The sequence below is a fragment of the Engystomops pustulosus genome, chromosome 1 (genome assembly GCF_040894005.1).
Source record: "Engystomops pustulosus chromosome 1, aEngPut4.maternal, whole genome shotgun sequence".
Lineage (NCBI taxonomy): Eukaryota > Metazoa > Chordata > Amphibia > Anura > Leptodactylidae > Engystomops > Engystomops pustulosus.
The window spans coordinates 67,537,974-67,563,828 of record NC_092411.1 but is presented as its reverse complement, the minus strand read 5'-3'; the positions used below and the strand labels follow the sequence as shown (position 1 = coordinate 67,563,828).

At 40.8% G+C, this 25,855-nt stretch overlaps 1 protein-coding gene across 7 annotated transcripts in view; it reads left to right on the top strand.

Moving 5' to 3' along the window:
- The window catches only part of ATXN2 (ataxin 2), a 35,470-nt gene extending 12,836 nt beyond the window's left edge, over positions 1 to 22,634 (top strand). The window contains exons 8-25 of one of the 7 annotated variants that reach the window (XM_072142978.1): positions 337 to 534; positions 841 to 1,025; positions 1,365 to 1,574; positions 5,771 to 5,947; positions 7,547 to 7,741; positions 8,902 to 9,006; positions 9,394 to 9,461; positions 9,540 to 9,853; positions 10,063 to 10,126; positions 10,689 to 10,841; positions 12,197 to 12,263; positions 12,954 to 13,138; positions 13,482 to 13,614; positions 17,609 to 17,662; positions 20,417 to 20,562; positions 21,193 to 21,414; positions 22,224 to 22,389; positions 22,489 to 22,634. In XM_072142978.1, the coding sequence (XP_071999079.1) occupies positions 337 to 534; positions 841 to 1,025; positions 1,365 to 1,574; positions 5,771 to 5,947; positions 7,547 to 7,741; positions 8,902 to 9,006; positions 9,394 to 9,461; positions 9,540 to 9,853; positions 10,063 to 10,126; positions 10,689 to 10,841; positions 12,197 to 12,263; positions 12,954 to 13,138; positions 13,482 to 13,614; positions 17,609 to 17,662; positions 20,417 to 20,562; positions 21,193 to 21,414; positions 22,224 to 22,389; positions 22,489 to 22,517 (2,671 nt within the window). In that variant the 3' untranslated portion in view covers positions 22,518 to 22,634. Of the gene's footprint in view, positions 1 to 336; positions 535 to 840; positions 1,026 to 1,364; positions 1,575 to 5,770; positions 5,948 to 7,546; positions 7,742 to 8,901; positions 9,007 to 9,390; positions 9,462 to 9,539; positions 9,854 to 10,062; positions 10,127 to 10,688; positions 10,842 to 12,196; positions 12,264 to 12,953; positions 13,139 to 13,481; positions 13,615 to 17,608; positions 17,663 to 20,416; positions 20,563 to 21,192; positions 21,415 to 22,223; positions 22,390 to 22,488 lie in introns of all 7 variants that reach the window. The other 6 variants (XM_072142988.1, XM_072142970.1, XM_072143007.1 and 3 more) reach the window with 6 other exon arrangements.
- Positions 22,635 to 25,855: the final 3,221 nt, after the last annotated feature.

Sequence of the window (25,855 nt, the reverse complement as noted above, 5' to 3'; positions counted from 1 at the left end):
ATTTTAATGGCTAAGATTTGTCAAATTTCTGCTACAGATTTGCAGCGTATTTCTTTCCATTCAAAATCTTTTGTAGTACCTGCAGCAAAATCTCTTCTCTGTGGATATTTGAGATCTGAATTTAACATTGATATAAAACGGGATAAACCAGGGGCACTGACTTGTAATCTTCTTATATTTTTGCACTGTGCTGGGCCCCTACCTGTCTGTATAATGAAAACTTATAAGGCTTTTTCAAGTTTCAATTTTATAACCATTAAAGCATATTCTGTGAATTACCCCTTTATTTTTGTTGGCATTTCCAATATTTTTTTTTTTTTTTTTTTTACCTTGAAGTGTTCCTTTAGAAAGGGACAATTCTGAAGAGTATTTAAAGCGAGAAGCAAGAGCTGCACAAATAGCTGAAGAGATTGAATCAAGCTCCCAGTATAAAGCACGTGTTGCCTTGGAAAATGATGAGCGGTCTGAAGAAGAAAAATACACTGCAGTACAACGCAACGCGGGTGAAAGAGAAGGACACTCTGTGGCTACTAGGTAGGGATTGTTGAAGGAGAGGCTACCCATTGAAGAAAGTCATATTGTCATTTCCAATGGTCACACTCGCGTAACTACAGGGGACAACATAAATATTTGCTTCCATGTTGTCCATGTATTACGGCATGAAATACATATCTCCATTCCAGCTCATAGAAGTGAGTCCTGAGAGGAGAATATCCTTTATATTATATCTGTATTGCTGACCAGGGCTTGGGGAGAAGGGCTATGTTTATAAGATGATATAGTAATGGATCTTGGCCAAACATCAATGTATTGTGTTTTTTTTTTTTATCTTCCGTGAAGGGAAAATAAATATGTCCCCCCTGGACAAAGAAGTAAAGATGGGCTATCCTGGAGTAGCCATGGTGTAAGACAGAACTCGCCAAGAATGGGTCAGTCTGGATCTGGCCCTACTCCTTCAAGAACTGGATCCCATACTTCAGACTTTAGCCCAAGTTCTGGAGCTGATCAAAGAGTTGTTAATGGAGGTAAATTAATGATTCTTTTCATTAGTCTTCTAGAAATCAGTGGTAAACATGCACTACTACATTGCCTATAATCTACCCCATGACTGCCTGATGCAGTTAGTCTTATGGTATCAGAAAGTAATTTCCCATTAGTCCCTACTGAAGCTATACAATAGACATGATCCATAATGAAAACTCTCAGCGTTAATCCCATATTTAATTCATATGCCAAAACTGGCTTATCGCGAGAAACCATTTCCCCTCTGTTATTTTACTTTTTCTGTTGACCTGTTTTTTTCCCTCCTTTTCATCCCATATTTTTATTTTTTATACTTTCCTTCATCTCATTTGTTCTGTCAGGTGTTCCCTGGCCATCGCCTTGTCCATCTCCTTCCTCCCGCCCACCTTCTCGCTACCAGTCAGGTCCCAACTCTCTTCCACCTCGGGCAGCCACCCCTACAAGGCCGCCCTCCAGGCCCCCTTCGCGGCCATCCAGGCCCCCGTCTCACCCCTCTGCTCATGGTTCTCCAGCTCCTGTCTCTACTATGCCTAAACGCATGTCTTCAGAAGGTACAACGCCTCTGTTTTTTGTTTGTTTTGTAAAACCCCTCCACATCCTGCAACTCTGCTTATGGATTTCATAAGACTTTAATAATCACATCTACAGCTTCAGTGTTTTGCAACCCTGGTCAGGCTTCCTAATGTAAGCTATATAATTGGCTTAAGACTGCAGTAATCCCGTGCACTGGTGAATTCTGCAAAGCATGATCAGCTTGTCATTGTGTTGCTTGCCTTCATTGCTCAGACAGCATCACTGAGGATTTAAGGAGTTGGTCATTTCTGAATATCTGAGTGTTGGCTTTAGTACTGAGGTTTTCTTAATTGGTTATTGAGAAATAACTTGTGTGCATTGAGAACTAATCTGATTATCTGCTGGTAATCGTTCACCTCATACATTCTTTAGAGTAGGAAAATGTAATGCAATTTTAAACTTTTCAGCCTGCTATGCTTTTCCACTTGCTGCCTCACTCACTAACCATGTGTTTTACTTATTCTTCATTTGTTTTGTTGTGCAAAGTTTATATACAGGGTGTAACAAAAAGGTTGGGACAATGCAATATCTTGCAAAATCTGAGCAAAAAACTAATGTTAAATGATGGCAAACTTCTAACCCAACCCTTCCTTTGGGAGTAGGCAGGGGTGTTTCAAAAATAAAGCAAATCTGTCACCAGGAATTGTCATTTTTAGCTGGTTCCAATAGCCTATGATATGCATGATTCAGAATGCTTGCAAAGCTATTTTAAAAATCGGCATGAGTTTGGATGAGAGTCCCTTCCCTGGGACTTGCCAGACGCTGCTAGCAGGGAGCCAAGTACTGAAATGTGAATAAATCTTGTATAAACTACTGAAATGTTTCAGAATGCTGACATTTATGATAAACCCAATGAAGGACCCTGTATTATCACCCCCAGGGGTGATGGGGGGGGGGGGGGATCTAAATTTTTATTTTTTTTTTAATGTAGAGACTTCATTCAGCATAACCCAGGATCAACGATGTGGACTTACAAGTAGTTTTTTTGTTCTATTTGGGGTGCTGGAGTCCCCTTGCCTCTCACACTTCGGAGAAGCTTGTCTCCTCCCCTCTGAAGACTAGGATTCTCTAATTTTTGTTGCTTACAAAGTGTTCAAATATTCCATTTTCAGTTTTTGGATCTAATCTATATTTATAAAAATATTTTCTTTCAACATTTTTGCGCACAATTTAATTTGTCAATTATTGTGCCATCTGTCATCAAAATTGACCCCCCCCCCCCCAAGTAAAATCCAAATCTGCCCAAAAAAATGGGGGTGCCCATTTTAAGATGTGAATCTGATACAGAGGGGATCTGGTATCCACAGCAGTCCTTCAGGCTTATCAGCATGATTGTAACAGTTGATTTTTTTAGGAAGAATGCCAGGGATTATAGATATGATTAATAGATCCAGGCACCCTGAATGTAGGAGTAAGTGTTCTTGCTTTATCTATACTTGATTTTGATGGGAGATTTTCTTTTAAAGCCTGATATCACACAGTTTATTAAAACCCCCTCCCCCGCTCCCATTCATTTACATGAAACTTTTTAATTCAAAATATAGTTACCGTATATACTCGAGTATAAGCCGACCCGAGTATAAGCCGAGACCCCTAATTTTACCACCAAAAACTGGGAAAACATATTGACTCGAGTATAAGCGGAGGGTGGGAAATGCATTGGTCACATTTTTGTGCTGAAAAACTCGGCTTATAAACGTGTATATACGGTATACCAGAAACTTTTACCCTATGGAATGTATCCCTCAACCAACATCCTTGGTTTAGCTTAAATCTGAGGGGTTTTTTTGTGTTTTTTTTTTTTTTTTTTTTTTTTTTTGGTCCATTTAGTTTTAGGCAAAACTGTGCGGCAGCTACGCTTTATGCTACCTATCTGTTGTGCCACCAGCATTTTAATAATGGTTAAAATGCTCAAAGCTGAGCACTTTGCCCTCTGGTAAGTGGTGACTGGACTTGTAGGCTTTGTCTATACACCATTTTGGGGACAAAACTGATTGGGCGCTTCTGAAACTTTATTTTAACAAGCCAATCAAAACTTTTGTCATGTAAAAGTTTGTCATTCTTGATTTCCTTTTAATGGAAACCTAACTAAACCTACTTGCCTATAGCCGTCCTCTCCTGGATCCCGGTGCTGGTCTTAATTAAAGGGGGTTTCCCATGAAAGAAAGTTCTCAAATTTTAATCCCCTAGTGATGATTACACAATAAAGATAATTTTTAACCCCTTACAATTTTACTCTGGTTTTATTGCTGTTTTAGCTCCCATCACTCAGTGTGGACAGGGACTCTAAGCAGTTGCTTCATGGTTCCTCTAGTTCTTTGTGCTGACAATGTGGTTCATCAGGGTACATTATTTATGTTTATAATTTGGCTTCTGAACATTCTATTAGTATATGACACATATAAAAAGAGAAATGAGACAGATAAGAGATGAGCTCATGAGATGGGTATAACACACAATGAGGCACTTCACCTCTGCAACTTCTGAGCTATAAAACAGTCAGTCCCCTGCTATAAAGATCTTATCTTGACTGTAGCATGTAGATTTAGTCTCCTTAGTTTGCAGGAAGTGTGTGAACTCGTCTTGGAATGCAGGGGGAGGAGACTTTCATGAGAAGACTCTGCCATGCCCAACCCTAGACGGAAGAACATTTACATTGAGAACCCCGGCAACCAAAATCTTTACACCAGAGCTGATTGAGACAGACCGGTTTTTATTACCGTACTTTTCGGACTATAGGGTGCACACACAAAAATTCCTTTGATTTTCTCAGAAATCAAAGGTGTGCCTTATAGTCCAGTGCGCCTTTTATATATGAACCGTACCTACAGACAACAGCTGCCTTGAAATGTGCATAGGTCTGCCACCTACTGGTCATTCATCTTATAATCCGATGTGCCTTATATATGAACCTAGACGTTTTAGCAGGCATTTGATGGTGCGCCTTTTAAAATGTGGTATCTCTTGGAAATGCTGTATTTTTTGCTTATAACAGTGAATTGGAGAATGTGTTATTTTGTTATCCTGAGTAAATTTAAGAATCTTTTTGGGAATATCCCTTTAAGCCTTGATACGCTGGGATCGCTGTAGAAAAAAGTGTTAGAAAAAGCAGCTACAGAGCTCAATGTCCAGCGCTCTGGGCTGCTAAATATGCGCGACTCCTACGCGATAGATGCCACTTTCTCCCACACAAGAGTGAATAGGCCAGAGTCTATTTTTACATTGATCACAGAGTGTAAAACTTGATGAAGCCAAGCACTAGGATCCTGGAGATGGCGATAGGCAGGTATCTTTAGTTTTAGTACCACATAGTGGTAAATTTCCTTAGAGCATTTTATTTATTCAGGCTTTCTTCTTCAACTTCCCCAGCTTGCCCTTTCCTTCTTACCACTAACATTCATTGAACTTGACTTGATCTACCACTATAGATAGATGTATTTTTGGTAAAAGTTGAGGTAGATGGAAGAGGGGATGAGTGGTAAGACTAAAATGCCCAGGCGGACATCAATTATGTTCAGTCCCTTTCAAAAGTGACAAAGTTTTAGGGAGCAGAGTCTCCTTGAAGACATTAGAGCATCTGCTTTCTACCCTCCAGATCAAGCATAACTGAGACTTAGAGAGTCGGCCTCCAGTCAACCAATCCTGCTAAATATTGCTGAGTACATGTCATATCATTGCCAAAAAATTGTTCTACTACATGAACACACATCTGACGGCTTGCCCTAAAATGTTTTCTCAAAGATCGAGGAATCTCTTTAGTATTTATAGAGATCCCACAAGTATCATTTTCTGTTTCAATTAAGGAATTTAGTAAGAGGCCCAGTAATCCTGTCGGCATTTTCCAGGTGTATGCATTGTGTATCTTTTGAATTCTACGTGGCTTTATTTCGGTGGCTGCATGCAGGTTTCGTCTTTTTTATTTCTGCAAATCAATATCAAGGCTTGCTCTTGTGCTAACAAATGTATGATGGTTTCCACTGTATTCTTTCTGCTTTTCATGACCATGTGCAATAGTGGCAGTATGTTATGTGATGTTATATCTGTTTTCAGAAAAATTAACCCCCACTTCCCCAAATGTACAGTTTACCTGTGTATGGGTGTGTGGGTTTTTTTTTTTTTCTGGTCTTTTGCTGTTATGAAAATAAAGTTTATATAATACAATTTATTATTCCAGGACCTCCAAGGATGTCTCCCAAAGCACAGCGGCATCCTCGAACCCATAGAGTTTCTAATGGTAGGGGCATGTGTGGAGGCCTTGAGTTTGTTTCTCGCAATGAACCTGGAGAACCTGCTCCACCTGTGGCTAGAAACAGCTCCACAGGCGGCACTTGGTCATCTGTTGTTAGTGGAGGTCAGTAGAAATCTTCTAACCTTTTAAATTTAGGCACAGTACACATCTACATTAGGTCTTAAGTTATTTCTTTCTGTTAGACTGCATTCAACCATTGTGGGGACGCATATACGTCCCCTATAAGCCGGCAATGGGTGCACGGTGTGGCATCGTACCGCTCCATACACGGGGGAAAAGATAGGACATGTTCTATCTTTCCCCGTCTTACAGCGCCGTGCATCTCTATAGAGAGGGGAGGGGTCAACCCTCCTGCTCTCCATGGCGCCGGATGTATGTCCGCTCGGATTCGGCCCTGCGGACATACGTTTGGGTAAATGCAGCCTTATTGTGAGTCAAAACCAGGAGTAACATACAGAAAAGGTGCAAGTTTTTCTATTGTTTGTTTAACCACTGCTGGGTTTGGCTCACAATAAGGCCCTTTTACATGAACGTGTGAGTGTTTGAAGTTCTTTTTCTTTATGTGCATGTATGTCACTGTATCCATATTGATTATGGTGGGCTTGCTGATGGACGACTGGCAGAATGCACATCCCACTGGTTCCTCTCTCCCTGGATACTGAGCGTATATATAGATTGCAACCGTATGAAACACACACTTTTTAAAAAACTTTTTTTTTTAATCTGAAATTTTTTTTTCTCCTAGTATTACACATAAACATACAAAACCATCTCCATCCCACCCCAGCCAAGGCTTCAAACAGACTGTGGTACAATTAGCATACATGTTGCATACAGGGCTATGAGAACCACTTGAAAAAATATGACGAACATTTTGAGTTGCCTCAAGGCAAAAACAGACATAATAAATAAGACATACTACTGAAGGACTCATATTGGCTTGCAGAAGCTTTTATCTCAGCAACTCCACTGAAACCACTCCTGGGGTATCTAACTATGCCCCCCCCCCCTGTTTTTCACACTTAGTCGCCTTACTGTTAATATATATGGCCATTTCGTTAACTAGCAATGCTTCCCCCTTCTGGAGGAACTCCCTTTTTGTAGAGGAGGTTGTTTGGATTCACCTTGCTGCAGCCGCCTTCTGTACCATATATAATAATTTTCCCACGGTCATCGTCCAGGGCAATTTCCTCAGTACACCCTAAAACACATGTAATTATGATGCTAGGGACTGTAACTGAATAGGATCTAACACATACTTTAGAAGTTCCAATAGAATCAATGGGGCTAACAAAACTAGAATGCTGGAGAAAATGGGACATGCTTTGTTTTATTTATTTTTTTTAACGTCTCACTCATGGTATTGTGGACAATATGCCAATGTAAATGGATGGCCATATTGCACATTAAAGTGAAAGTGGCTGTATGCTACCTTTACGAGGTCTGAACAGTACGGGTAGCATATGACTATTTTCACAAGCTCAGGTTATCAGAAAGGCCTTTCACACAACAAAGGGGAACTAGACCTAAGCTTGCTTTTACACTAGATTGTTTAAATCTTATGTGGGAACAATTATATATTATCAGTTAAGTGGCTTACATGATCTGTAACCTGTACTATGACATTACATGTAGTTTGATGCATGTTGGAAAATTATTTTATTTTTGAATTTGAATAAATATCTTTGTTCATATTTGCAGTGCAAAGACTATCGCCTAAAACCCACAGACCAAGATCTCCAAGACAGAGTGCTATGGGTGGTGCCACAGTGCCAGCTGTAAGCTCTCCTCAGGCTGGTTCTGTTGCTTCAGAATCTGGTACCATGCCGATACCTACTGGATCTCCAACACCTGCAAGTCCAGCTTCCAATAGAGCAGTCACTCCCTCTAGTGAAGGTATGTGCAGAATAACTTGTGTAATTATTTCTAAGTCATTCCAGTTTCTATATGAAGGAATGAAAGTTTTTGTCAGGTCTCAGATCTTATACATTTTAAAGTTCTTAAAAGGTTTTTAGTTTTTAAAGTTTTTGTTTTTTATTAAATTTATGGATAAACCCTACGAAGGCTGGTTTTGTTTTAAAAATCGAAAAAAAAGAAATTCTCCATTCCTGTGAGTTCACTCTGGTTGCAGCAACAGCTCTACAAGCTCTGGACTTGTGAAAAATATTTGTTAAAAAACTACAGTGAACCCTGCTCAAATGGGTTTGCTTTGTGTAAGCTTGTAAATAAAGTTGAATACATAAAATACCCCAAAGTACAGTTAAGAAACCTCAGCGGAGCAGGTTGATTACTAGGCAGGATCTTACTGCAGTTTAAAAAAAAAAATCTAATGAGCTCTTTAAAAAGCCTCTGGTTAATACGGGGTCGGTTCTACAGTTTGGTCGGCAGACAGGGACTCCTTACTTCATATTTTTGCATAATGCAAGGACCCCCTTTCTCTGCAGTGTGTTCAGTCCGTGGGATTGGACCAATGAATGGGTCTGTTTCCACAGGCTGAAGTTTTTGTGGGCTTATGCACTTCAGATTTATTAACTTTGCTTACACAGCTTGATAAATGGGGCCTGTGTAAAAGGGGTTGTCCTTTGAAAAAATGTCAATGTGGCTGGGGGTTTATCAAACATTCATCTTGTACTTGACTCTCTCTCCACTCCCCTTTCCATGACTATTGCCTCTGTCTGTATACAGAGGCCGGCAGCACGCGCCTTTTAATGCTGCACTTGGTAAATTTGTCTACCACATCTGGCTTCACATGATGAATCTGGAGTAGGTTGGCAAGAAGTCACAAATGGCAAAACAACCTAATTGCAATGCTACAACCCTTTTTATTGTGTTTGTATGTAAGGGGTTCTCCAGGGATTAAAAAAATAATTTTGGGGGATGGGCTTAAAAACAATAAACTTCTTATACTCGCCTCCTCTGGCACTCCCTTTCTCCTGTGACTCCACATATACATTTTTTTTTTTTAATTATTATTATTATTTTTTTAAATCTCCCTCTATACCTTTTATCTGTGCATGAAAATACTATAACAGTTATCTGTATGTCTATTTGTTTAGCTAAAGATCCTCGATTACACGATCAGCGGCAAATTTCCCCTGCCGGTGGAAGAGACTCTATTAAACAAAGTGATTCTTCCTCCTTTAGCAAATCTGAAAATAAAGGTATGTGTATAAATGCTAAAACCTCTTTAGTATTGCAACGAACCGGAGTGGTGGTGGTGAAGGGGGGGGGGGGGGGCTTTAGATCAGGCAGGACTGATGCCTCCTTCCAAGGCTACATAAACCTCTATTTTTCAGCTTGGGAGAGTCTATTTGCTGATGGAGCACATTGTATTGGGGTCCTTCATGAATGGAAGTATAGAATAGAATCTTGTGCACACTGGTCCATGTTTGACATGAAAGAAAAAAAAAAATGTTTTGGGGCATTGTAAACCTGATCACAGTTTATAGTCTGTGTAGAGCTACATGTTCGATAGTCTACCTTATTCAGTGCTTGGAGGTGCATCCTTGAGGTTTGGATTACATGTATCTATGATTATATTTCAGTAGTGTCTCCAATGGCTTCAGAGCAAAGAAAGCAACTGGATGATTTAAAGAAGTTTAAAAATGATTTCAGGGTATGTATGGAATAAGTCATTGCATATAAGGTGCCTAGAACTATGAGAACCGTTTGTTGATCTTTTTTGTCTCTATAGTTACAGTCTAGTTCTAGTCCTGATGCCATTGAACAACTTCTTGGCAAAAATCGTGATAACTTGGAGAAGCCGAGAGAACTTTTAAAGGACAAGTCTGACTCTAACTCCAAGGAGTCTGCCAGTGAAAGTGGCAGTAATGCACCTACAAGCAACAGCAGCAGTAAGCCAAGCAGCCCCAGCATCTCCCCATCTATTAGTAGTAGTGGCTCTGAACATAAGAGAGGACCAGAGGTTACATCACAAGGTGTACAGACCTCTGGACCTGGCAAGCAGGAGCGTGAAGACAAGGATGATAAAAAGGAAAATGCCTCAGAGTAAGTGAATCGCTTTGTGCCTGCTAGATGATCTTTTGTGTAAAGCGGTTTTATAAACACAATGGAATGATATGTGACCTCTACGTATTCTAGAGATCAGAGAGATTCAGATACAGACATCGAAATTCTCGTTGGTGCAGCCTCAGACTTGGGTCCAGATTAATGTAGAGAAAAATATTTAAATAAAATCTTTGTTTTATTTTTTCCAGGCAAGTGAGAAAATCTACATTAAACCCGAACGCAAAGGAATTCAATCCACGATCGTATGCCCAAGTAAATTGCATAATTTTTTTTTCCTTTCATCCCATTTTGCCAGTGTTTGAATACAGTAGTAGGATAATGGTAGTGGATTGCCCATTTATCGTATTGTGGCTTTAGTAATGGCTGAGATGTCACTGCCCTCCTGGGAGAAAACACTAAAAAAGCCATAAAGGGAGCCATGTTTAACAATTACATTTGTACACTGCTTTCTGCTAATACTTCTGTAGGTGCCGTCTTCTAAAGCCTTAGAACAGCCAGACACAGAGCTAGACCTCTGCATGTCAAAATCTTGGGCAAGCCCAGCTGTGTATATTAAGTTTATGGCTGTCATTTTGACATTTTAAGGGGTTATCTGAGGAGAGCGCTATGCTTCTGAATGGGGGAGGCAAGAGTACACTAGTATTGGTACCATTAGTACTAGTACTTTAAGTAAGATAAAATTGTTTAACCCCTATACTAGATACTATAAAGTTGTAATTTATTTCTAAACCCTTCTATTTAAATAGAAGTTACAATAATCAACAAGGAATACTTTGTGCAACTTATAATCTTTGTCTTACTACTTCTATTGCAGCCCAAGCCTTCTACAACGCCAACCTCGCCTCGACCTCAAGCTCAGCCAAGCCCCTCCATGGTGGGGCATCAGCAACCTACCCCTGTGTACACACAGCCAGTTTGTTTTGCACCAAATATGATGTATCCAGTTCCTGTGAGTCCTGGTGTACAGGTAAAGCATAGAAATACATACTACAATGAGTAGTTTACATGACTTCTGTGCAGAGGTCGCAATAACTCCTCTACAAGCATCTATGACACATGTAGAGGCTGATTTGCTTCCCAAAAAAGCCACCACGTGTATAAATAAACTTGGTGATTTAAAAAAAAAAAAAAAAATTTCCCCCACTGGCTGGCGGCTCCAAGCGGTCCTGATCCCATCACTTACGGCGTCACTTTTTCAGTGACACCTCTCCTCCCCCACCAGGTCAGCTTGTGGCTCCGACAGGTCATGTGACCAGAGCTCAGGTCACATGACGTTGGACAGTGGCAGTAGACTGGAATGGTGAGGAGCTCTGCCCCTCCAGTGGCTCTTTTGGCAGCCCAATCCTTTACTGTGAAAGGGGGCTTATGATATCAGACATCTGTCACACCTACCCCATGTATACAGTGAGAGGCATGATGGAAAGATGCTTTTTGCATCCATTCTGCATGTCTCTGTATACATTGATACCAATGGGGTGTTAGATCAATGTTATCTGTGATTTATATATAAGTAAAGCTGGGAGCATGACCTTGAATCAGTTCCAGCCTGGTCTTACTATAATTGTCTCAATTGGGCACTTAAACACAGAAAACGGGCAGTAATGGTTTTCTTCTATAAATAGACATCTATTAACGATATATAGGACTAGGAGTTATATATTTGTATTACTGAAAATTTCATACTCCTCCTTGGCTAACAATACTGCTCAAAAATGGTAAGAGGAGTATTATCATCCTTCTAGAAAAACCTAGTACGACCTCTGCATCTGTGTAAAATATATAATTTACTAAAAATTTAAATATTCTAGTTACTGATGTTGTTATCAACTAATATTCATTTTGGGGCAGATTTATCAAACTGTTAGTCTTTAATTCTGACTGATTGACCTTTTAAGAATTGGACTTTTGGATAAATCTGGTGCAGTAATAGGCCTCAGGCACAGCATGCTTTGGCTGTAAGTTAGGCCCAGAAACAGTGGCTTAGCCACAGCCGTGTTGCTTTCTATTGGGCTTGGATACTGCATACATACACTGTGAGAGACTGTGCTGTGAACATTCCCAATGCCCGCAGGTCCTATTCCTGCTCATGTTTCCGGCCTAGGCAGTCTGATGTCAGACGGGCCACAATCTGGGCGCACGTTCCCCTGCTTGGGGCCTGTGGAATGCACACGTTTGTGAGAATGAGCCCCAGTACGCTCTGTCTTTGCATGTTATTACTTTTACTCTTGGATACTTTAGCTTGATGTGGAGCTTGCAGATATTTGGTAGAATCTACTTTCAGCTATTTGTTTTTTAACCTTTTTTCCTCTATTTTACCTCTAGCCACTATATCCTATTCCAATGACAACTGTGCCAGTAAATCAGGCCAAGACATACAGAGCAGGTAAAGGTGAGACTTCTGCACACACTGCATGCTTTATTACTTTATTTATAGACTGTGTATACTTAATGACAGTGGCTCAGCCGTCAGACATTAGTCATCTATCATGTGGAAAGGCCATATACATAGGCGGGTTACATTGAAGTTTGATTTTATTTTTTTTGGTTTACAGCCTCTTGAATATGGCCTCATAGTTTTGTCTTAAATTTGCACCTACTATTTGTTGGTTTAGTGCACACCACAAAAATGTACCAAATGTTGCAATGTTGACATGCATTTTTGTAGGTCATGCCCTTTTCCAGGAAAGATCCACTTTAGTTGTAAAAATGTAAAAAAACACTTGGTAAATGTGGCACAAGGCATCGTAGGCTGTTTTTGGTACATATTTGTTATAAACTGATTATCTACAACTCATTGAGCTCTAGATGTTACAAACTGGTTGCATTTACTCCTTACTGTTTCCACATCTGGCAGATATATATACACTGCGTGTGTGTACATCCATTGGATGGGGCTAGTCATGTCTTCACATTTCTCTTGAACTGTTTGATTCAATTTAATTTAGGCCAAATATTCTTCTGATTATGGTCCTAACCTGCACATCTGAATAATGCTGAACAGCTTTGTCTTGTGATAACGTCAATGTGGCTTGATAACGGTGTATAAAATATATTCTTAACTGGTTTCTTTGTTTCACAGTACCAAATATGCCTCAGCAGCGGCAGGATCAGCATCACCAGAACGCAATGATGCATCCTGTGTCTGCAGCAGGACCTCCTATAGTAGCCACTTCGCCTGCCTACTCTGCGCAGTATGTTGCTTACAGCCCTCAACAGTTCCCTAGCCAGCCTCTTATGCAGCATGTGCAGCATTATCAGTCACAGGTAAGTTTTCTTAGTTTACAAAGTTAGTGGTTTCCCTTGTTGTTTTGCATCAGGCATTGAAGGCCAAAACCAGCAAAGCAAACCTATACGGAAATCAGGTACAAATCTTTGCATTATACCTTCCCTGTTTCTGCTTCATTCCTGGTTGTGGCACACAGTTACTGATCCAAAATGCTGAGAGGAACTGAAAATGTGTCTAGAAAAATGGAGGATGTCTTTCTTTTGGAGAGATTTCCCTGTACACTTGCTAAATATTGCATATTTTACAAAGCGGCAAGCTGATCTCCTCCTCCTCGGCTTTCGTTTAACTCAGTTGTGTATTTAAATACTTTTTGTTTTCTAGCATCCCCATGTATATAGCCCTGTAATTCAAGGAAATTCTAGAATGATGGCTCCACCAGCACACGCACAGCCTGGTTTAGTGTCTTCATCTGCTACTCAGTATGGTGCTCCAGAACAAACGCATGCTATGTATGGTAAGACCCCAGCTTCATTTTTTGTAACCTCAGCGGGAATATTGCATGACTCTGCACATCCATTCTTAACATTTAACTCTTACTATATCTTTTGTGGTTACACAATTTAAATATTGCTGTAAACCTTACAGGGCCCAAAATCATGTGAGCAAATGCTGAGCTTGAAATTTAATTTTAAGTAGGAGTATTGAGTTGGTGCATACAGGTGCATACAGGGGCACACATGATTAACCTCTAAATCTGGGTAAAATCTGTAGTAAGGGCCCATAGACACAGCTGTAATTGTGGTTCTGATCTGTGTCCTAGCTTTTGCAGCATTTGCAGCCACCTGGTAGATGGGTGAGGAGCACTCGCCTCCTCTTTGCCTGGCTATGTGCCATGTCCAGGTTCTGGCCTGCCTGAGTACATGGCAATCGAAGTGTAAGCCTCCCATGGACTGATGTTTAAGGCACGACTGTCACAGACAGCAGACATCCGGATAATAAGACTGCTCAAGCCTCTAACTCTGACAGGAATGATAATAATCTTTATTTGTATAGCGCCATCACATTCCGTAGCGCTTTACAAATCATAGGGGACATATACAAATATAATAAATCATGACATAGCACAAACGGTCATATGCAACAAAAGGAGTGAGGGCCCTGCTTACAAGAGCTTACAGTCTATGAACAGAACTGGCTCTATCATTTGTGACTCGGGCAGTCGTCTCATCTTTTGTGTACAAGGGCCCTGAGGATGATAACACATAATATGTTACATATGTTTCACCCTAGACTTTTGTCTGGATACTGCTGGCATTCAAAGAGGATTTCTTCCTGACTACTGTATTTAAAAATAAATCTGTTTGGAATTCACAGCAGAAAATGTTTAATCTGCAGCATAATTTCTGCCTGCAGTTCTGTGCAGCAGCTTCCCTGCATCTCCACTCATGTGCAGAGCTCTTTGCTAGAAGTAACTGCCCCATCAAACTTTTTTTTTTTTAGTCTTCCCTTAGCTTTGTGGTTCTACATGGTCAAAATGGCAGATTGCCATAGAGAGCAGAAGAGTGAAAATCGGGTTATATGTTTTTGAGGCCGAATATATTTGTGAGAATTTGTTCTCTTCATGAGCTAGCATCATGTCTGACAAAGAGAACTAGTATTCTGGAAATCAGTGTACTTCGTCTGATTTCTTCTCCCCTTTAATCATTGCTAACAGAATTCTAAAAAATTAAAAATTGATTTAGACACATGTAGGGTAGAGTGTATTCATGTTCAGCATCTGAGATTTTCTTTTTAAGTTTTTCCATTTGCTTTTTGGTTCCCGTATAATTAACGTAACGTGCAAATTGTTATGTAAAGAATGGTGGTAGCAAAACCTGTAAGGAAATCTTTAGTCAAAATGAAGCAGGATAAGCCAGGGATACACATAAATCCAGGCACTGTGACTGCCTTGGCCTTATCCTTGGCCTCCTGATGTTAGCAGAGCCCTTGTATGCTGCAGATTCATAGGCTGTTGGATGTTACAGGAGCCCTTCCACCGTCCCACTATGTGCTGAAACTTCCTCTGCTGCAGTGAGATTACATGCATATGCTTTATTACAGACAAGGATTGTCCATAGCATTAAAACCCATCACTTAGAATTAAAGGCTCCATTCTTGAAAATGTGTGATATTACTTTGGCAGAATGGAAATGTGGCACCGATGGTTTGCCGATTTCGTTTGTTTGATAACGGCATATTAACCCCTTTTGCACATACCGCTTCTTTCCACAAACCTCCAATGATACTGTGGCAAATCAAACACATATTGCATGTTGTTCTGGAGCAAAAGGTGAAAGCTCCAGCTCTGGCCTCTTCCTACAGCAGATGTTTCCCACATCCTATGGATAAGACTTGTTTTACAGCTTTCTCCTTACTGCAACTGTAATACACTGCTTTGTTCTCTACCTTGTAATCTGGACATAAAATACAGATTCCCCTTCCATATAACACAGGGGACAGTCTCTTCTCAGCACTTTCACTGCCCCTAAAAAGTTTATATGCTCATTGTCATGAGAGCTTGTAATATTTATAATTAGCCTAAAGTCCCTTTTTACTAATGATTTCCTTGTACAGTTTGACTCCTAGCCTACAGCCCTCTAACATGCGTTTGTTTTACTGCATCGGAAGAGGGTGGATGGGGAGTCATTTCATGTGCCCCCTATTTTGGGCTCTGTAGTAGCTAGTTCTGGTGACATTGTACACATGACTCTCTAACAGTTTGTATCTCGAGTTCTGCAGAATCACAATCCTGTAAAGACATGGCTGCAGATAGAGATCCAATTCCTGCCTATTGGCCACGTTATACCAAACTATAACAGGGTTAGTATAATATCCTAATGGGGTCACGCATGTTGTACTTTATTAAAGTTTACCTGCTTCCCTGGCAGCAGGACTTCCTGCGATGGTGTCCTTTTGGCTACTGGACGAGGGAGGTAGCTGCCCAGTCGTTTCTGTCTGCCCTGGTGCAGGAGTGGTTATGATGGAGGGGGTGTGAATACAGTAATGACTGCATGAACAGTAATGACACCTCCATCTGCCAGAAGTTTCATAGTTTATATGGTTGAAAAAATAAACCTGTCCATCAAGTTCAAGAAGCCTTGTCGTTTGGGGGTCAAGTGACCCAAAGCTCCCATTCTTAAACTTTAACAGGGTATCTATAATATGGGTGACCCCATTGAGTTCTTGTATCTAACCTGGTAGTTTGTTATAAGAGGCCGACCAGTTTACCTCTCTCCCAGTTCCGTAGCTCACAAAGCTGGGACTGATATGATTAAAAAGATGAGATTCTTATCTGTAGTATGATACCAAATAAAGGTTCTTGGTGCTAAAGAAGTGCCCCCCTCCATTCTCTAAAACATTGACTCATCTCAGCCAATTTGCATATGACTTTGGTGTTGTAAGCTTACCTAAAATCCAGAAAACACAAGTTTTAACTATGGGAGTTCTAGAAAGGATATCCCATACTTTACATGAGGGTGCTGGTAGTTTTGTGGGGTAAAAGCTGCTGACACATCCATCAGAAGTTATTAAGTTACACGTGAACCTTATGAATATCTTAAATACTTGAGTATAAGAGGCCAGAGTATAACCAGAGGAATCAAATTTTTCCACACAAAAAAACTGAGTTCATGGTGGGTATTTATAGGAGCTGCTAGTGGCTGGGTTATGGAGAACCCGTTGGTGTAGTACGTAAATGGGAAGCGAGTAATGGCAGGTTTGCATGTTTAAATTTTGTTTGCTTTATTTATCCCACTTCCAGTTATCATAAAAGAACCTTTTTAAAAATCATGGGAATTCCCTTTCATAAGATCAGCTGCTGCTTTGCCAAACAGAGAATCCTTGTCTGTAGCTTTCTCTACAGTTTGAGGGTTTTCATTCCCTATTCATAAGGAGCAGTAGTAGTCGCATCTTATAAATCAGTCTACACACTATATGGGTTATGGACAATCCCTGCCTTGTTGGACTTGCTGTTGTTCCTGAAAATGAGTACATTACACATTCCCTCACAAACTCAACCAGGAAAAATGAGTGATGCTGCAGCAATGCCATAGACATTAGGTTGTGAGAGTAGGTTTTTGCTGTGGTTCTATAGGATCAGTAAGATATCCTTTGCACACCCTGTTGTAGTATCTGATATACATGAAGGCAGCACATTACAAGTGTACGGGAGCCTGCAGATTTTGGCTTGTTTTAGCAGGCACTAGGGCTCTGGATTCATCTGTTCTAGTATCTGACTTGCTGCTATTTGCCCCCTTGCTGGTCAGACCTCGGGGTGCTGTGTAGGATGTGGAGGGTAAACCACTAAGTTTCTCATCATTAAATGCTAATCCGTCATTTCATATCTTGGTGGCAGTGACTGTGTGCATGGCAGCTATTGCAGGAGAACCTTCATACTCATTGTCCATCATGTCAGCCTTCCAATGCTTTCATCAAAAGGCTAATTTGCGTTTCTATTTCCCCAAATTCAGCATGTCCTAAAATTCCAAACAACAAGGAGACTGCCCCTTCTTTCTACTTTGCCAGTGAGTTGTTGTTTTTGATTCCCTTGCTTTTACTTGACTTTGCTTGTAAAACACAAAGTGAATGTTGAGGAGGCTTTCCTTACACCAGAGGCTGTGGGTTGGATGAACGGCTCCAAATCTGATCCATTCTAGAAGGTCCACAAAGCTTCCTCTTACTGGAGAAGACAGAAGTGCAACGTTTTCCTGCTACAGGCTCTTGGTTGACTTTAAATCAACCCAAACACAAACGTTGCTTCATTGAAATGGAGGATTGGTACCTTTACTCTTGTGATACGTGCGATTTCTACCTTTCTCTTGAATATCTTGTGACAAGTATCATATGACAAGTGCGGTGCACACACCCTCACCAGGCCATGCAACATTTTTGCCAAAAGGCAAGTTAGCTTTCATGCCAGTTCTTGAAGGAAATCTACCATTAAAATCAAGCATTATAAACCACTTATAGATCCAGACACTGTGGTAATATATTTGTAATCCATCGCCTTCTTCCTTCTAAAATCAATTTTTAAAATAACACTAATGAGTCACAGGCTGTCTCCCTCTGCCTGGTATAATCCTGCATAGTGTAAGACCCTGCAAAGCTACAGAACGGAGGGACTCTGGCAACACCCTCCAAAGCCATTCAGGCTCATTCACTTTATTTTAAAAGTTGATTTTAGAAGCCAGGGGGCCATGAATAACAAATAAGATGAGTACCACTGCTGAGGTGCCTGGTTTATCGTGCTTTATTTTAATGATGGAATACCTTTTTTAAAAGGACATACAAAATTTCAACCAAATACATCTACTTGTGGGCCTGCTGTTCTGGACTGTGGGTCATACCTTGACTAATGCGCACGCCTATCCCTTCTCGCAGACGCGTGCTCACATTCGCAAGGCTGCCTGAGAACTGGCTCTCGGGCAGGGGGGTGGCAGTGGGTGGCTAGGTTAGGCATGTATAATTAGCAGCTGAAAGAGTCCCGGGCCAGCTGTGTGATGTCCGCATATTTTAAAACTCAATTTTCTGCAGAATAAAGGCATTTCGGCACTATTCAAGATATGTCCCAGAGTCCGGAACAGTAGGGCCCCCCCTACTCTTTCAAATGTGGTGCTAGACACACATTGTATACCCCATCTCCCCAAACACACCCAAGCTTGTGTAAAAGAAAAAAAAATCTATTTAGACTTTTCAGATGTGTGGCTGATGGCCAGTGTCTGGAATACTCAATTCTGTATACACAGTCCCAACATTCCCAGGTCTCCTCACAGCAAAACCAGTTTACTTGATCCATGAATGGCCACCAGATACGCCATATACCCTGCAAAGTTATCAGTCCATGTTACAAATTTCCAGCTTTTGGAATAAAACCATTTAATAATTATTTGGAGTAAAGGGTTTGGCGCTGCAGTGCGCCCCATGTTTGAGTATTGACCATACAGATTTTATTTGTAAGGAAAGCTAAAAAATGTTGTAAAGTGTTTACGCTTTGTTGCCTTTTTTAATTTTGGGGAACCTTCAACAATGATGAATGTGGAAACAGTCGTCAGAATGACTGCACCTCTGGGATTCTCCTAGAGGGGCAGTGCCGATAACTGTAAGGGGAATGGTTGATGTGGTGTTGTGGTGTACATGGGACCTTTATTAGAGTGGGGCCCACACCGGGAGCAGAACCAGTTATGAGTCCAGTGTATAGTGTATGTGCCCCTCTGCTCTATAGCAAGTTATTAGTTACTGTGGGTTTATGTGTAAAATACTCCACTACTTTAAAGTGATTTAAAATGAATAAAAATGCTTGTTGTGCTCTTATCTGCGCACTGTAAACAGCAGCAGAGTTTTAGATCTTGTAGTTGGTAGCCTGGTAAGTGATCATAACCTGTCATCTGTATTCAGATGGGTGCTCCATGTTTGTGGTTCAGCCTGTCCAGTCATAGTATCCAGCCCTGTATTACATGTGACATGGACAAGCAGACTTGTAGTCATCATGTTGGTTATGAGTGTAGCTATTCTCTTCTTTACATGATTGTTCAGGGGAATTGTACATTTTCCTTTCCTTGTTCTGACCTCTGGTTCTTTTGAGTCTGCACTGATGTCTATTGGTGACTATTTAGTGGGGTCTATTTCACACGACTGTGTTCAATGCATGAGGCCTAGTCGGTGTCTCCCACATCTAAAACTGATGTGACCTGCGGTTCGGTTAAGATGATTTAGGGTGTATACAACACTGGGTCACAAGTTCAGGTCATCTATTTATTTTAACTGTAAATATGCTCAAATTTGTTCTCAGTCCTTCATTCTTAAAGGACATTGGGAGATCTACCTCCAGGATTGTAAACCAAGCCCACTGACAATACTGGAGTGTGTGTCCCCTCTGGCAGGACCCACTTTTCTATTAGCTTCTTATACCCTTGCTTTCAAGAAAAAAAAGCTTTAAAAATTAAGTAAATGAGCCTCAGGGGCTCCATTAACACATATGGAGCCCCTCAGGCTTATTTGTATAATTGTAAAGGTTTTTCTTTTAAACCAGGGCGTAAGAAGCCAAGAGCAGATCCTGCCAGAGGGGGCGCACACCAGTATGTCACTGTGCTCGGTTACAGTCCTTCATCCTGGTGGTGATGTCCTTTAATGTGAATATATCCGACTCCCACCCCTTCAAATTATTATAAAGATATAAAGTCTTATGTAAAACAACATGGTTTATGAACTGTACTGAATGGCCCTTAGACGTTCTACTCGCTTAATCTTTGATTATTAATATATTTAATCCTCCTTTCCAGTTTCTACTAGTTCACTAGCACAGCAGTATGCACACCCCAATGCTGCATTACACCCACACCCTCCTCATCCTCAACCTTCAGCCACCCCAACTGGACAGCAGCAGTCTCAGCATGGAGGCAGCCATCCAGCACCAAGCCCAGTTCAGGTAAGAACAGAAGAGAATTGTGTGAAGCCGTATGGTATTGGAAGGTCGGTCTATTGCTGTGGTTTGTTTCCAACCTAGTGGGAAGTGAATCGGGTGTTGGAGAAATTTTCTTTTGAGATGGAAATATTTCTGCATGCTTTCTGCATAAGTTTTTGTTGCAAAAATTATCTTGTATCATCAGTTACTAAGTGTATTGATTCGCCGTCGCTTTTAATTAACTTATCAGAATCGTGTACAGGTGGCCCCCTACTTAAAGACAGATGACCCCTAGTTAGACGGACCTAACTAGGGTCCATTACAACAAAAAAAAAAAAAAAAACATTTTCGCTTGAAAAATGTTTTTTGCTCTGAAGCTACAATTATAAAATATACATCTGTGTTATCTGATACAGCTTCCCTTTTTGAAAGACAAACAAATTAAACATGATGGTGGACAAGTCTCAGAATTGAGAAAGTATGGCTTCAATGTCCAATTGTGTGTTGTTTGTAGTTCTTCTATACACAATGTTGTAAAATGTTACTTTATTGCCTTATATTATAAAGTTAAGCAATTTATTAGCTTACTTAGGAGACTCCAACATGTTGTCTTCTCTTGTGTCAGTAATAAATTCTGGTCTTATTTCCTCATAGCACCATCAGCACCAGGCGGCACAGGCTCTGCACCTAGCGAATCAGCAACAGTCTGCCATTTACCATACGGGGCTGGCGCCAACACCACCTTCTATGACCCCAGGATCTAATGCCCAGTCCCCACAAAACAGCTTCCCAACACAGCAGACTGTCTTCACAATTCACCCTTCTCATGTCCAGCCTGCCTATACCAATCCACCTCATATGGCTCATGTGCAACAGGTAATTGTGGATTATTTTATTTATTTTTAAATGTGTGTGCCCGTTATTTACTTGAAGTAGGTTGGTGTGTCTGGCTCTGCTTTTTCCTTTGGTTTCCTGGCATTGCTTATTGTTTGGTGGTAGTAGTAAAATATCAGATCTTAGATTTCTTGTTTATGGGCACCTTAGATTAATAAGTATTATGTGCACATTTTTTAGGGAGATTTATAATGCACCAGCAGATTGTAGGCCGCCAATTCTATGCCAGGCCTTGTGCTATTACAGAGGCCGTTTACGCTTGAGCAGTTGCAGGCTGTAGTGTGTGCACCGTGCCAGTCCTTGCCCACTTCCCCCCAACCAAGAATAACTGCAATTCCTGGTTCTCAAGAAATTGCGATTATTTCAGGGCTTTTACACCACAAAACACGAGTGCTTGGTGTGCAGGCGCTGATATAGACATTTAGGGGAAGATTTGACTTCCTACATCTCCAGTTGTGTAGTACACAGAAGCACAGCCATGTTTGTGGATATTGTAGAACGGAAGTGACATATTTTCTGTACATAACTAAGGGTAAATGCATTGGCCCGGAGGATTAGGGCACCTTACCACGTAGTGTAATGTTTGCAGGATTGCAGGAAATAGTGCAGCGTTCAGAAACCAGCCAAATTGATGTGTTTTATTCTGCTATTTTGCCACATTTGGGGCTGAGCTCAGCCTTTACAATGCAGAGGTCTCTAGTCTTCAGGTTTATAGATGTCCTGTGAACATGATCACGGCAAATCTGACTTTCAATCTCTTTACCTCTCTTCTTCTTCTTCTTCTTCTTAAGGCTCATGTCCAGTCAGGAATGGTCCCTTCTCATCCAACTGCTCATCCCATGATGTTGATGACTGCACAGCCACCAGGAGGACCTCAAGCTGCGCTTGCACAGAGTGCCCTACAGCCCATTCCTGTTTCTACAACTGCACACTTCCCCTATATGACACATCCTCCAGGTCAGCGCTGTCCTCCCCAGCCCTCTATGTATCTTTGTTATTTCTCTTACCGCCAGCCTCTGTACTAACTGTGTTTTTATTCTTTTATTTGCTCTGCAGTGCAAGCACACCACCAACAACAGCTCTGAACTTGGAGTTTCTGTGAAAAAGGCTGGAACCCTTTTGTAGGCCAAAAAAAGCCACCTTCTTCCCTCCAGTGGAAGGAATGACATCTAGAATTTCTCCTTTTCCTTTAAAAAAAACCAAGCAACAAACCTGATTTCTGCTAACCTTCATTAGGAATGCTAAGCGATCATCTTGCAGTGGGAAAGATGTGAGGCGAGTAGAGGCATGTAGGAGCTTGCAGGCTGTCCGTACACTGCCTTGTCCTCCTATAGCCCCACCTTTGCTTGCTGATAACTGGAAGTTATTTATTTTTAAAGGCCCTTCTAAGTTATGAACTCCTCAGCTAGCAAAAGGATATAACTCGAGTGATTCTTGCTGCTATCCTTCACAAAAAAAACAAAACAAAAATTGACTCTAAAACCCCTTTTTATGTCTAAACTTGAAACCGATTCAGTAAGATTCTTATCATCAAACTGATGGATTATTATTTATGAGTCAGGTTTGATGTGGCCACTGTCTTGCAACAGTGGAATAACTTTTAAGTTAAGGAAAAAAAAACTTTTACTTTGTAGATAATATAAAATAAAAACTAAAAAAAAAAAATAAAAATTAAAAAAGTTTTAAAAACTGAACACCTGACTTCTGTGGTTCGTAATGCATCTTCAAAGAGGGTTTTCCCCACATAAAACAAGCAAAACAAAAAAAAAAAATCCATCCAGCAGTGGCATGTTCACCCTAAACTCGTGGCCTATCAGGATAGTGATCAGTATTTCTGTAGGGAAAATGTGGGGGAAATTTAGGGGAAATGTGTCTAAAGGTTTGCATCAATCTGACATCTGTTTTTCAAGGATTCAAGGATTTTCAAACTATAGTCTGAGAAAAACTGCTCTGACTAGGATGATGTAATGGATCAGGTACTGTGACTGTTATTTTAAAGGAAATCTACCATAAAGATCAAGTAGGATAAACCCGGAACACCTACTCAGATATCCAGGCACCGTGACTGTGGTAATCTTGTATTTGTTATCCATGGCCTCCATCCTTCTAAATCAGCTTTCAAAGTAAAAGTGCGAATTAAACCTGAAGAGTCCCTCCTTGCTGCAGATTCACAGGCTGTTACACTGTGCTGGAGCCTACCTCTCCTTCCCACTTGGAATGAAACTTCCTCTACTGCAGGAAATTTATGTCAGGGTGAAAGAGGAGACAGTGTAACAGCCTGTGTTTCTGCAGCATGGAGGGGCTTTGTGAATCGCCCCGTAGCCCTTCTAAATCCAGCATTTAAAGTTATGCTTAGGAGCTTGAAGGCAGGAGGTCATGAATAAGAAGAAAAGTTAAGATCTCTCCATACTAATTGCCAAGAATTTATATTGGACACTTGTGTTACTTGCTGAATCTGAACCCCCCCTTTTAATTTGATCTGGGCCACACAAATGCTGCGTGCTGCAGGACCTGCATTATGTCAATGCAGCCAGGAAGAATACTAATGGGTTGTGTCCGTCACCGAGTCGTGGGTGTATTTTATCTCCTGCGGACCCAGATCATTGGCAAGAGTGGGACTTGTATGTATCTGCTCCAGAAGTTTTTCCCATTTATGGCAATGTCCGCTTTCCTGTGGGTGAGATTGGGTATTCTTCTAGTAAAATTGTCAGTCGTAGGACACATCTGCTCTTCTTTTACACCCAGTCATGTGTGGGCAGCTGCCCCTGTAATCTGTAGCATTGTAGTAGTGTCCCACCGCTTCACAATGGTAAATCTCTGCATGTGAATGTGCTCTGCGCGCAGGTTTCTCGTAGCATCTTCTCGGCATGAAAACGGCCTGGTCTAAATGGGCTTGTTTCTGTCATTTCTAACTCTTTGCATATCCTGTTCAGGTGAATGGAACAGTTGACGTTCGGCAGATAAATTGTCAGATGTGAATACGCCCCTCATGAGTTTTGCCAATCGCGTGCAATGTGAAAGCAGATGACACAAACTTTATTATAAAATATTTTAATTTCTATACAGATGGCAAAATACATTGTAAAGGAAGCAAATCAAGTCACATAGAAGGATCTGTACATTCTAGGAAGAGAAATTATTAAAAAAAATAAGTTACATGTACAGTACTTTACAATATGGATGGGAATCTGTCAAATGCTTATAATATTTAACATGCATGAAGGAGCAGTCCATCTGTGTACTGAAAACTATAGGGGTTCCAAATCCTGTGCTTGGTTATACATGGCCGTAGGAAATTCGGGATTTCTAATTTGGATCATACACCACATGAGGTGTTGTAAAAGCCACACGGTCCTGTGTATGTTAGAAAGTATTAAAGTCCAAAGGCTTCTGTAAAATAGAACGACTATCCCTGAACAATGTAAAGACACAGGATACTTGTACACAGCCCCCACTATAGGCATAGGTAACCTGCATATGCTGTTCATTGCCACTAACACAATTGCCTAAATTTGACTGATGAGGGAAAACAAAAAGCATTGGATTTGGGCAATTGGAAAACAAAGACAAAAGTTCCCCCTATGCTCCACTTTGTAATAGTTTTGGGGAAATGCCTTTTGTGGCCTGCAGGGGTCACTATTGCTATTTGGAAATACCTGGGTGGCAATGCTACTCATCAAGCGTATACGATTATCTTCTGAAATAAACTACAATTTTTTATTCTGTTTACCCTAAGCAGAAAAAGGCAACTTGGTATAATTTTTATCAGGTGGAATGACAGATGAAGGAAATCCACTGTTCCCGGTAAGTCAGAGGAGTCTCATCAAACACATGCAATTTAAAAAAAAAAAAATATTTCCAATACCAATTTTTACAAAATGGCTCAAAAAGATCTATTTCCTCTTAGGCGTCCCATATACCCTGGCTACATGCGTTGTACCACCACTACTGTATTCTTAAGGAAATGGTAAGAAATACATTCCCTGCCCACTTTAATGATCTGGTCAGTGAAGAAGTAAAGATTTACTAAGAAGGTATAGGTATTCTCATTTCTTCTTATATTTGTTATCCATTGACGCCTTCCTTCTGAATTCAACTTTATAAAATTATACTAATTAGTCAGAATTCTATGAGGGGTGTTACCAGAGCCCCTGTGTGATGAGGCAAAGGGGGAAGGAAGTGCTGGGGGAGGGTGACACAGTGTAACAGCCTGTGATTATCACCACTACAGAGCCTGGATCTATGAGCAAGTGTCCCTGATTTGTCATGCTGAATTTTGATAGCAAGTTTCCTTTTAAATCATGTCCTAGTTAATGTGGACAATCTCTAGGAATTCCTGATGATACGATTGGTTTGTCCTGGTTGTTGGACCCCAGTAAATCACACAGTCTGTGTGGCTAGTTTTCAGATTCCCAAGAGGGCC